The following is a 13,277-nucleotide window of genomic DNA, read 5'->3' on the forward strand; positions in this document are numbered from 1 at the left end:
AAAAAAGGGGCCCAAATAAGCATTTTTGTAGTTTCCAGACAATAACTTGTGTTTAAGTGTACGAATCTCTCTGAAATTATACCACAAGTTTCTATACTACAAAAGCAATGTTAGGATTGACTTTGGGGGTTATGGCTCGAACCATCTAGGAATTGGGGGCAAAAAAGGGGAAAAACAAGGGTTTGCTGGTTTAAATGGACAATTTTAAAGGAGTGTAAGGGAGGTAATCCAAACTCATTTAAAGTACAATAATGTGTATATTGGATTACCTTCCTTACACTGCTTGTAAATATTGTATGAAAGAAATTATGTATTGTCTTGAGGTGATTAGCTGTCAATTCATTTTTAAAAGTTACTATTAATTAATATTAAATTTAGCCTTGATATTTATGTCATCCTGTATCAAGTGCGAATATAGTGTCCTTTTTTGCCCCAACTGTTCAGGGTGGGACCTCTGCTGTAGTATCCAGCTACGCTCAGCTAAGCAATTATTATCTTTGCTTTCGAAGAATGTCCTTCATCTTTCAGTTTCAAACTGAGTATAATTTTAGTAATAATCATGACTCAAGATCCTACTAAAAATTTATTTCAGTCCTTGATTCTCTTAAAAACAGATATGGGTATATCAAATTCTGCTAGTAGATAATGTTATTAAGTTCTGATTTGTAATAGATTTAAAGCCGTTGAAATGAACATTCAGGACTGCAATTTACCAAAAAAACTGACAACTGAAATTGATCATAAGTATACTAAATTGTTCATGACTTAAACAATCAATTTTAGTCATAAGAAATGCAGGTCTGGATTAAATGTACCTAATATTAAATGTTTAATACACATGTTTATACACGACTGTTAGGAAATTCTACCTTTGTGAGATTTTTTTTATAGATAAGACTGTCATGCAATTCTGTTTATAGTGTTTTTCTGGGTATGTAAAGATCAACTTTAATATAATTCTCAACATTTTATACCAACTCTAATTTTATGTTGGATAATAAAGGTAGGATATTTTATTAGGTGAACTTTATATATTTCTATATTCTGATTTTTTTTCTGAAAGTTTATTTTGGTTGACGATTAAATTCTCCTGAAAATGGAAACAGAGATTCTCTAGACAATGCGTAATATAATATGTGTTGTGTAAGGAAAGTATTTCTATTTCTTCCCTCCTACATGCATTGGAAATTCTGTCTGTAAAGTAGTTTATATACTCAGCTTCTATATTTCAGTACATTGAATGTTCAGCTTAAACCTGTATGAAAGTGTGATTCTCACTAGTAAATTGACCAAATATCAACTCAAAAAACTTGACCAATTCTAGTCAGTACACAAGTAAATTGACCAAATGTCTACTCAGAATACTTGACCAATTTCTAGTCAGTACACAAGTTAATTGACCAAATGTCTACTCAAAACACTAGTAAATTGACGCATATCTAATAAAAACACAAGTAAATTGACGCATATCTAATAAAAACACAAGTAAATTGACCAAATGTCTATTCAGAAAACAGACCTGCAAGGTCGCAACTCAAGTAAATTGACTAATATTTCATCAGAACACTAGTGAATAAACCAAATGTTTACTAAGAAACACAATAGATTGACCAAAACTCTACTCAAAACACTACCAGTATTTGAATTTATCTAATCAGAAAACTTGTCAATTGACCAAATCTCTTCTCAGAACACTGGAAAATTTACCAAATCTCTTCTCAAAACACTGCAAAATTTACCAAATCTCTTCTCAGAACACTGCAAAATTTACCAAATCTCTTCTCAAAACACTGCAAAATTTACCAAATCTCTTCTCAGAACGTTGCAAAATTTACCAAATCTCTTCTCAGAACACTGGAAAATTTCCCAAATCTCTTCTCAAAACACTGGAAAATATACCAAATCTCTTCTCAAAACACTGGAAAATTTACCAAATCTCTTCTCAGAACACTGCAAAATTTAACAAATCTCTTCTCAGAACACTGGAAAATTTCCCAAATCTCTTCTCAAAACACTGGAAAATATACCAAATCTCTTCTCAGAACACTGCAAAATTTAACAAATCTCTTCTCAGAACACTGGAAAATTTAACAATTCTCTTCTCAGAACGCTGCAAAATTTACCAATTCTCTACTCAGAACAATACTCAATAGTAAATTTAATAAATCTCTACTCAGAATAATACTCAATAGTAAATTTACGGAATCTCGACTCAAAATAATACTCAATTGTAAATTTACCAAATCTCTACTCAGAATAATACTCCATAGTAAATTTATCAAATCTCCACTCGGAACAATATTCAATAGTAAATTTACCAAATCTCTACTCAGAACAATATTCAATAGTAAATTTACCAAATCTCTACTCGGAACAATATTCAATAGTAAATTTAACAAATTTCACTTAGTACATAGGAGATCTTTACACTGTTTGAAGTAATTAATTGGAACTCAATGCTATCCAAAGAATCCTAATTGTATTCAAATATATGTTCACTTTTCCTCTTGTTAGATCCTCCTCGGTTTGTATCATGATAACAAGTAATTATGTAGTTGTTAAGGTACATGCTGTTACCATAATTATAGATTATCGTTGATCATCTCAACAAGATTGATTTTCTTGCTTGAGCCAGTACGACTAAAGCGAGAAAAGCAATTGAGTTGAGATGACCAATGATAATCTGTTTATGGCTATTTTACCTATGACGACGTTGTCAATTTCATTACCTGGTTGAACACCATATACCTCCTTAGCTTCTAGCGATAATTTTCCATCTCAAGCGAGTAGCATGCTATGAAAAGTTATCACAAAAAAAGATCAGAGGAAAAATGCACAAAATAGCGATGATTTTTACTCTACCTTTTTTAATTTAATTTTTAGGTTTCAATCTGTGTTTCATGCCATATTAAGCAATGTAAAAATCATTTAGAATGTGCGATATGTGATATCAGATATCTTAAAGAACATCATGTAAAAACCATGCCATTTTTTATCTACTGTCTAAATTCAGTTTGCCAAATTTAGGTAAGTCCAATGATTTGGAAGAACAAAGTCAGTGTACCATTCATTCCAATGACAGATTGATATTTGGTGTATGTAGTTGTTTGTCCCAAGTGTTGTTATCTGGTTAAAAAGAAAAATGACTTTGTCCTTAAAAGGTTAAATAGAAAGAACTAAAATTCAATTTGCTCCGGAAAGAATTACATTAGGTGTATATTTCATTGACTATTAGCAATCTTATTGGCATAAAGAAATTACTTTTATTTGAAAATTGATTCTTCATAACCCAATGAAGCACAAGTTCAAGAGAATAAAGACAGAGCTTGTTTCCAAGACGATACTTCTGATGCTGAAACAACAGTGGTATTTTCTTTCAAATTCCTTTAAATCTTTCAAAATGTACAGCCAGTATCATATATTTCCAGTATTTAATTGGCCAGTCAGCCGCCGCCTTAATAAAACATTTTTACATGTTGTGGAAGGCATATGTATAATTGTATACTGTTATCTCTTTTTCCATCCTCATGATTATTCAAGATTGTTCCAATAAATCTTTTCTTTATTTTTACATGTAGACAGGGGCCTTTTTAATTTTGATGATTTATAGATTTTTAGTTCAGATTTTAAAAGTAGGAATATACTTCCAGCATATAAAATTCAACATTTGGTATTTAACAATAGACATGCATTTATACAATATGTAGGAGCATTATGCCTTAATCACCCTGAGCCTAGACAATATTTGAATAAATTGAACATTTTCATGTCATCCTCCTGAATATGCATGGTTTATTTGCTGCTTGAATTTAAGTAGACACCAATCATTAAATCAAATGTTCGGGTTAGCTGCAATATGATAAACTGTACAGCAAGAGTCATGATCTTGTGTGATGATCAGAAAAAACTGATATCCTTACTTCAACTGCAATATCAATGCAGAAAAACAGTGTTAAGTTTATAAATTGATGCTCTTCTCCAAAAATATCAGACACAAGATCTAGATCTGAACTAAAAACAGTGTAGTTATCAGTGGAGGATCCAGCACTTTTCATAAAAGGGGGGGTGGGGGTGGTGGTGGTTGCCCGCTGTCTGACCTAAGGAGGGGGCCCTCCAGTCATGGTTCCCTATATAATCAACCAAATTTTCCTCATGAAAGGGGGGGGCCCTGGTCCCAAGTGATCCCCCTGGTTCTGCCTATGGTTATAACCTAAGACTGTCCTTTATCAGCAGGTATATTATGTAAATTATCTTAAAAATTTATTAGCTTTACAGATATTTTTATCATAATTAAAACATTCCAGCATTCAAACTGCAGATTTTTCCATCTCGAAATATATGATTTTGTCTTAAGAAAAACTTTTGTTTCAATCAAATAAAATTATAATTTGTATTCTGTAAGGTAGGCAGCATATTTTAAGAGTATAATTTATTTAATGATTAATCACTCTCATTTTAAAGAGTTCAGAAAAGAGATGTTAGTAGTGTGTTTCATTAAGGATTGGTTTGTCTTCAAATTATTTGAGAATTCAACTTCTCCAAATTAGCTGTTATTTAATTGTGCTGTATTGAGCATATGAAATAAGCCATCTGAGGTTCTTAGTATGGAGTGGTACATGTTCCAACTTATAATTCTCTATGCTTGGTTAAATTCGTTTTACTGAATAATTGTTAATAAAATTAATGGTTTCTATTTGGAGAAATAAATAAGAGGATTATAACTTATTTAATTGAGTTTCTGTGTACTCTGGGGCCTGATTGTGTATCTTCACATTTATGTAACTGGTAATTACTGTTTAGCAATACAATTGAGAATAAAACTGAAAAAAGAGCAGTGTTACTTGTTGATGCATTCCCTTTCTCTATTGTTTAATATTTGTTTAATAAATTTTTTTTTCACCGATTTCATGTCAATTGAAACAATTTACTTAGTAGTTGTTCAAGGTTTCTTATGGTTTTGAATGAATTGCCCCATTTAGAGTTTATGTGACTCTATCAGGTTTTGTCTTACTGAGTGCAGTTAAGAGAGTGGCTTCTAAATTGGATGTTGAATTGGAAGGAACTGGATATTAATATATTATTAATAGACCAATCCAAAATTTTTGCGGTCGTATATTGGTATGAAGTTGTCGTCGTCATCATCGCCCAAAGACATTTGGGTTTCGCACTTTAACTTAAGTATAAGTAAATAGAAATCTATGAAATTTTAACACAAGCTAGGTTTATGACCACAAAAGGAAGGTTGGGATCATTTTGGGAGTTTTGGTACCAACAGTTTAGGAATTATGTGCCAAAAAAGGGCCCAAGTAAGCATTTTTCTTGGTTTTTGCACGATAACTTTAGTATAAGTTAATAGAAATCTATGAAATATAAACACAACGTTAATGACCACAAAAAGAAGGTTGGGATTGATTTTGGGAGTTTTGGTCCCAACAGTTTTGGAATTAGGGGCCAAAAAGGTCCAAAATTAAACTATGTTTGATTTCATCAAAAATTGAATTATTGGGGTTCTTTGATATGCTAAATCTAACCATGTATATGGATTCTTAATTTTTGGTCCCGTTTTCAAATTGGTCTACATTAAGGTTCAAGGGTCCAAAATTAAACTAAGTTTGATTTTAACAAAAATTGAATTCTTGGGTTCTTTGATATGCTGAATCTAAACATGTACTTAGATTTTTGATTATGGACCCAGTTTTCAAGTTGGTCCAAATTGGGGTCCAAAATTAAACTTTGTTTGATTTCATCAAAAATTGAATAATTGGGGTTCTTTGATATGCCAAATTTAACTGTGTATGTAGATTCTTAATTTTTGGTCCCGTTTTCAAATTGGAACTTTAAAGTCCAAAGGGTCCAAAATTAAACTTGAAGTTTGATTTTAACAAAAAATGAATTCTTGGGCTTTTTTGATATGCTGAATCTAAACATGTACTTAGATTTTTGATTATGGACCCAGTTTTCAAGTTGGTTCAAATAAGGATCCAAAATTAAACTATGTTTATACAAGCACCTCTTTGATTATTGTTTGCTTGAACATATACATGGTATCTAAAAATCCCCTTTTAAACCCCTTATTTGAAAATGTTTATGTTTTGCAACAGTTATTCTACAAAATAGTCACTCAGTTACAAATGTTGCTTCAATATTTATCCAAGAATTTATCATTTGTTTAACAGACTTGAAACACTCAACATAATATAGTATCACATATATATTTTTGTATTAAAATGGAAATGTCAGTATAATATTTTTTTACCATTTTTTTTTTTATGAATAATTTAATTATGGATGTACTATACTATGTCTTTTGATTGGCTTAAAGTTTTTTGTCTATCAGCTTTTTGAATATTTTGTACAGGTTTAAGTTTGTGATAAGACAAGTAACAATAGTGTTTTCAAAAATTGGTTAATAGATGCCAATTTGTCCTAGTTATTTTTGTGCTGGTAAATTTGATAAAATTTTGATAAAAAAAGAATAAATTTACTAACTATGATATATTAGAAGATGTTTGTTTTCAACATAACATCTTACAAAAATTGGATATTTTAACTGATTTTACAAGCACAATTAAGAATAACTAAAACACATTATATATATATATGTTATGATGGTATGATACTAAACCCCTAACGGGAAGGATTGTGCCTGAGGTTCATATGATGAAATCATAATCTTTCAGTCAGTTTAATTGAAGTCTGGAGCTGGCATGTCAGTTAACTGCTAGTAGTCTGTTGTTATTTATGTATTATTGTCATTTTGTTTATTTTCTTTGGTTACATCTTCTGACATCAGACTCGGACTTCTCTTGAACTGAATTTTAATGTGCGTATTGTTATGCGTTTACTTTTCTACATTGGTTAGAGGTATAGGGGGAGGGTTGAGATCTCACAAACATGTTTAACCCCGCCGCATTTTTGCGCCTGTCCCAAGTCAGGAGCCTCTGGCCTTTGTTAGTCTTGTATTATTTTAATTTTAGTTTCTTGTGTACAATTTGGAAATTAGTATGGCGTTCATTATCACTGGACTAGTATATATTTGTTTAGGGGCCAGCTGAAGGACGCCTCCGGGTGCGGGAATTTCTCGCTACATTGAAGACCTGTTGGTGACCCTCTGCTGTTGTTTTTTATTTGGTTGGGTTGTTGTCTCTTTGACACATTCCCCATTTCCATTCTCAATTTTAATTTTACATTGACAATATTTATGGAATCTATTAACCAATTGATAGAACTTAATCCTTTAATAATTTTTATGCCTATGCTCTTTGGAAATTGATTTGCCACATATTTAAGTTGCCCTTTGTAAACTAAGAAATTACTACTGACATGAAATTTTAGTTCACACATAATTATTTTGTTGTCTTCTAGATTATAAAAAGCCCACAACTTTATTTTTATATGTATAATAGAAAAGGCTGTTCTTAACTAGAATGATTTCACAATTTTCAACAGACTAATACTTCATTTTAAAGTTTGTAAAAAAGAGAGGAAATGGTACCAATTTATTACACAAAATGACAAAGTCTGTTAGACATGTACATGATAAAAAAAAGAGCATAGGAACACCTTTTCACTACTGTTCTTTATCTGAAGATCACAATGAGGTTTTCAATAGGGATCCAAAACTCTCCCTTAATTGCAATTTGAAGATGTCCCTTAGCATCAGTTTGAGTTGAAATCTCAAAATAGATTTCAGGATTGAAAATTTGTATGCCAAATACCCTTTTAGTCTACAACAAACTTATCAGTGAGTTATGATAGAAACAATGAAGTTAAAAAGGCCGAAGAAAGAAAAAAGTTGAAGAACACTCAGGACCCAAATTATATTTATGATTATGATAAAGCTCTAATTTTATATTTGTGGGTTTCAAGGCTTTTTATAGCTGACTATGAGTATGGGCAGTAAAAAAGATAAAAAAAAAAAAAAAAAGTCAAACAAAGTACGAAATTGAAGAGCACTGAAGACCAAAAATATTTTTTTAATATGTTTTGATTAAAGTTTCACTGATTTTTTTCAAGGGACTGGCTGCTGATGAGGCATGTATAGTGTTAAATTTTTTTCAACATTTTTCAGTGTTGGTAATTCAAAGTTTCATGTTAAGGTTTGACTAATTGAGAAAATTTAGGTTTTTGTTGTAGTTGTTTTATTTAGATTAACCTTTAGCATTATTTAGCTTTGTTTAGCAAGGTTAGAATCATGGTTTCCAAAAGTGGAAAGTTTGACATGTCAGCTGATTTTATTTATACATGTATATATATATCTTTTTATGAAATTCAGACTCTTGAGTACAAAATTTGTGCTCGGAAAAAAACAAATTCAGTATTTTGATTGACTAATTTCTGTCTGAATAATATATTGGTACTTGCTATATGTATGACCCCAATGCCAGGATAATTCAAACATTAAATCAAAGATTGATTTTCAGAGAAAATATAACTTCTTTCTTCTGAAAATTTGATACCTGTTAACCAAAACCCTTCCAATGGATAAATTTAGACATTGAGCTTGCAACTCCCTCAGTCAAAAGCTTCTTCTTATGCACCATATTTATAAAATACTATTTTCATCTCCACTGTTTTAATTTTATTTATCAGAGTGCAGTTTTCATTCACTAACACCTAAAAAGAAGTTGGTGAGAATTTTTTCTTCTAAATGATAAATGTTCAAAATATATTTTTAACTTTTGTTTGTAAATAAGCAGCAATTTATTTAAGATGAAATATTAAGATTTGTGAGTTCTAATGTATGCTATTTTATTATAAAAAAATTTCTTATACCGGTAATATCATTTTAATTTTTATTTTTAGGGCCATGAATGCATGGTTGACATTTCAGAACATGGACTACAAAAATATTTACAAAATTAAACTTTCATATGCTTTGATAGAATAGATATATTTAAATAAGGATGAATTAAGTGGACTGACTTTTTTATTTCTTTTTTGCAGGAACCATCATTATTTGCAGTAGCCAAGCTGTTAGAAACTGGTTTAGTAAATCTGACTCGTGTTGAAGTGCTCTGGAGACCAGTAACAGCCCACCTTTTGGAGGTATGTGCTTATAAAAGTTTTAAGATTTGTAATCAACTTGTGTGAAATGTTTCAGATTGTATGAATGTTCACATGATTAAAAGAGTGTCATTTTCATTTAGAAATCAACAGAAATTTGCCAAATATTTTTCCTCTTAATGCAAAAAAACAAAAACGCAAAAAAAATGTATTATAAATTTTTAACAAAAATTTAGAATTACAGTGTGATGCATAGCTGTTTTTGAACATTCATACATTTTTGAAATGCATGCAAGTAAAGAGAAGAAATGCCTGTTTCTTTAATTAATTTGAAAAAATGTACACCGTAAAAATTGGAATGGGTATAAGCTTGGAGAAGATTGGAAGTTTGGTGAAGATTAGATTTATCAAATGAAGACCAGTCAAGAACAGACTTGAGGTAGACATCACTGTTGGTTTGGCAGAAATGGCTGCACTGTAACAACTAAGTGGAATGTAGAGAATGGAAGGAGTCTGCAGACTTGAAGTTAAATTTTGAAAGGTAAAATTAACAAAATAGATATACAAATATTGATGTAGGCTGACAAAATTAATCATTGAAACCTGTGTTATTGCGAAAAAGTAATGAAATATTAAAACCATAAAATAATAATTTTAAAAACAGGTTTTGATTAAAAAAAATCTTAGCCCAAAATTGAGTTATCAATGTTTTAAGCTAAATATGTAATGTATTCTTCACCATAGGAAATAATGAATATTCATTGAAGGCTCTTAGATGTTAGCAACTATAGGTCATTGAACAATGAAAAAAAACATACTGCATAATATAACAACCTGTTAAAGGCAGACATAACAGAATCTAAAACAATTCAAATGGGAAAACCAAATATGATATTCTGCAACAAACAACCACCAATGAACTACAGGCTCCTGGTTATGAACAGGCACATACATAATTATATATAAAATATATTTAATATTATGAAAACTTAGTAATTGATTTTTTTTTATTACTTATTTTATTTTGAATATTTTATTTTTTTCAGCTAAGAAAATCAGATTTAATAGTCCATAGAAAAAGAAGTGAAAAAGAGAAAATACATGCAAGAGGCCAGCCTTTATACATGTGTGTACAGGTAAATAGAAAATGTTGTCTTATTAAAACAGATAATATGTCCCTTTTCCAAATTTTCTTAAGTGCCTAGATCTTCCCACTGGTTTGAAGACCCATTGGCTAGTGACTGTTTTATTCTCTTTGATTGGGTTGTTGTTTTTTTGTCACATCCCCATTTCTGTTTTCAATTTTAAAAACTGTTAATTGAAACAAAATATGTGCATATTCAGAGTTATGAAATTGAGTACAAAGTTGTAAATCTTAATAAAAAATATAATAATTGCAGCAATATATGATTTTATCAGATAAAGGTGAAATCTTTATAAATAAGATATTTTAAGTCATAAGGAATTATATTAAAATCATAATAATGAATGAATTGACAACTACATGCATTTTTTAAAAGGAAAGAAATTAAAATCATTAGATATAGAAATTAAGAAATTCAGTTAATCTAGTAAAAGTGCACCTGTCCTACAACTGGATCAGTAATAGGAACAGGTGTTAGTTTAGAGCATGCTGAAATGTACATCTTGTGACCAAAATAGAATGGCTGTTGTCATGAGTATGTACAAAGCATGCATGAAGTTTTACTTTGAGTTTAGAGTCAGGTGGTCTTGAAATGAGGTCATCCAATAATATTACTCCACTTGCATGATTGACAGGTGCCACAGTACAGTTTGAATGAAAAGGGAAGGAACCGAAACTAACATTGCATAGCAGAAGAAGACAGTCAAGGAGAAACAAGAACTGTAAAATGGTCTATGGTTCTTATAGAAAATGGGGACTGTGAGTAAATAATAATTACCATAAAACATGTATTACACAAAACAACAAAAGCACATGTATTACACAAAACAACAAAAGTACATGTATCCCATAAAACAAGAGAAGTACATGTGTCCCATAAAACAAGAGAAGTACATGTATCACATAAAACAAGAGAAGTACATGTATCACATAAAACAAGAGAAGTACATGTATCACATAAAACACTAAAAGCACATGTATCATTCAGTTTTTGTTAAGTTGTGGATAATGTGAACTTTGTAGTCATGAGTAAACACATAACATCAAGCTTTAACTTTTTTAGTTTTTAAGTTCAATTTTAATTTTGTTGGTATAAATAGATTCCTGTTTAGGTCATCTGACCCATCTGACCCATAGAACAAGTGTTGGCATTTGCAATGACTTGCCATATGTCTGTTGTCCATTGTCTTTTTGCTGTAAACTTTATTGAAAAAAGTGCCAATTTAGAACTGAAATTCACCTGTTTTATTCAATGGGAGTCTTTATCTAAAATTTGTGTCAGTAACTCTGTTATCAAACTTTTAATTATTGTTACCGGTATGTATGAAATTGCCTATAACTTAAAGCATGATTGATAAAGAAAATTTAAGTGGGAAGGCAGTGAGGAAAATGCTCAATCTTTAGACCTACCCAGTCTCCGATTTTTTACAACCAAAATTGTCATATAGGATTTGTTTTGTCCTTGAATGAAGATTTTGACAAATTTAAGCATCTGATGAAGGTAAAACCCATTGGTGGACTTTTGTTATTGTCTGCTCTTTGGTCGGGTTGCTGTCTCTTTGACACATTCCCCATTTCCGTTATCAATTTTATTAAATACAGAAAAGTGCTTTGGATAGAAGAATTTTTTAAAGTGATTATTTCATTTGCTTTTTATCTTGAAACTATGACAGAAAGGTAAATACAATAGAAAGTTTTCTAACATCCTCATACCACTGAAACAATAAATGAACTCCTACTTGGATTATTTTTAACAATTCAATTGGTATACCTTTCAGTGATATTGTTTGCTTTAAATTAGTGGAGAATAAAGGCTTTTTCCCCTGGAGGAAAATCCCAATTTGAAAAAAAAATGGCTTAAAATTATTCCCAAAAAGACAACTTTTTTCACAAACAGTGCAGTCTCAGTAGTAATTGTGCATGAATACAAACCCAAAAATACTTATTTATACATTTTTCATGCCTAAAATGACTATATGTGTACATTTGAGGGTATTTTTTTCTATCATCACTGACAAAGTTGGTCTTATTTAAAGCAGGATTTGACTCTTGAAAATTTGTCTGTAAATTGAAGTTTCAGTCAAATTCATGATTTATTTTAAATTTCCCAATTTGATGAAAATGATGCATATTTTCCCAATAAAAAAGGGTAGAGGTAGTTTTGAAAAAAGCCAACAATATCACTGCCTTTGATCTTGAAAGTTATTATTGATAGGGAGACACTATAAAAAACAAGAAATGAACAAGATTTACAAAAAAGCAAGTATGACTGAAATTATCAATTAACCTTGATAACTCATTGCCCTTAAAGAAGATTTTTGAGTTTAAGTGTTTTAATGTCCCTGTCATAGCAGAGAGTGCATAAAGTTTTATCCTTGTCTACCTGAAAGTCTGAACACCCATACATCTTAAAATCTGTACATCCCAAAAATGTGTTTCCATTCTTTAAATTTTGCTTGCCTTAACCAAATATTGGAAACTTATACACAATGCTTATTGCCTCATAACACAACTCAAGCTTGAACTTTGGTGAAGTCATTTTTACTTTTCTAGAGTTATTCCCTTTACAAATGGAAAAATTGCTTAATTTGTCATTTCCATTCTCTAACTTAAGTTTGCCTCAACCTAATTTATGATTCTGAAACATATTGCTTATTACCACAAAACACTGAACAAGTTTGAATTTTGGTTGTGTCACACTTTATGATCCTTGAGTTATGCCCCTTTACTAATAGAAAATTGCTGAATTTTCTGTTTCCCTTCTCCAACTAAAGTTTGCCTCTACCAAATGTTATGAAACTTTAACACAATGCTTGTTACTACAAGACTCAGATCAAGTATGAATTTGGGTAGAGTCACTTGTACTGTTCTTGAGAAATGTCCCTTTATAATGTAATATGCAAGTTTGGGAATCATGGGACATAGATGAGACATATTTCCCATTTATTTTATATTATCTTAAGAAATTAAATAAAAGACAGAAACTATAAACTGCACTAATGATAAATACAATACAACATTTCCAAAATCTCTTACTTAAACCATCAGTTGGTTGATCTGTCATTGGAGTTACTACTCTTAGAATGATCAATTCTATGCTTTTTACTTTTGATATAATAATAAATCA

At 30.5% G+C, this 13,277-nt stretch overlaps 1 protein-coding gene across 9 annotated transcripts in view; it reads left to right on the forward strand.

Moving 5' to 3' along the window:
* Positions 1-13,277, forward strand: part of LOC143076721 (protein MON2 homolog) — a 293,055-nt gene that overhangs the window by 41,872 nt on the left and 237,906 nt on the right. For 5 of the 9 annotated variants that reach the window (XR_012978768.1, XM_076252581.1, XM_076252612.1 and 2 more), the window contains 2 exons: positions 8,017-8,034; positions 8,947-9,048. Coding sequence is in view for 8 of the 9 variants with exons in the window: in XM_076252581.1 (XP_076108696.1) it covers positions 8,017-8,034; positions 8,947-9,048 (120 nt within the window). In the remaining variant the exon portion in view is untranslated. The remainder of the gene's footprint in view (positions 1-8,016; positions 8,035-8,946; positions 9,049-13,277) is intronic. The other 4 variants (XM_076252595.1, XM_076252626.1, XM_076252619.1 and 1 more) reach the window with 1 other exon arrangement.

The sequence above is a fragment of the Mytilus galloprovincialis genome, chromosome 1 (genome assembly GCF_965363235.1).
Source record: "Mytilus galloprovincialis chromosome 1, xbMytGall1.hap1.1, whole genome shotgun sequence".
Lineage (NCBI taxonomy): Eukaryota > Metazoa > Mollusca > Bivalvia > Mytilida > Mytilidae > Mytilus > Mytilus galloprovincialis.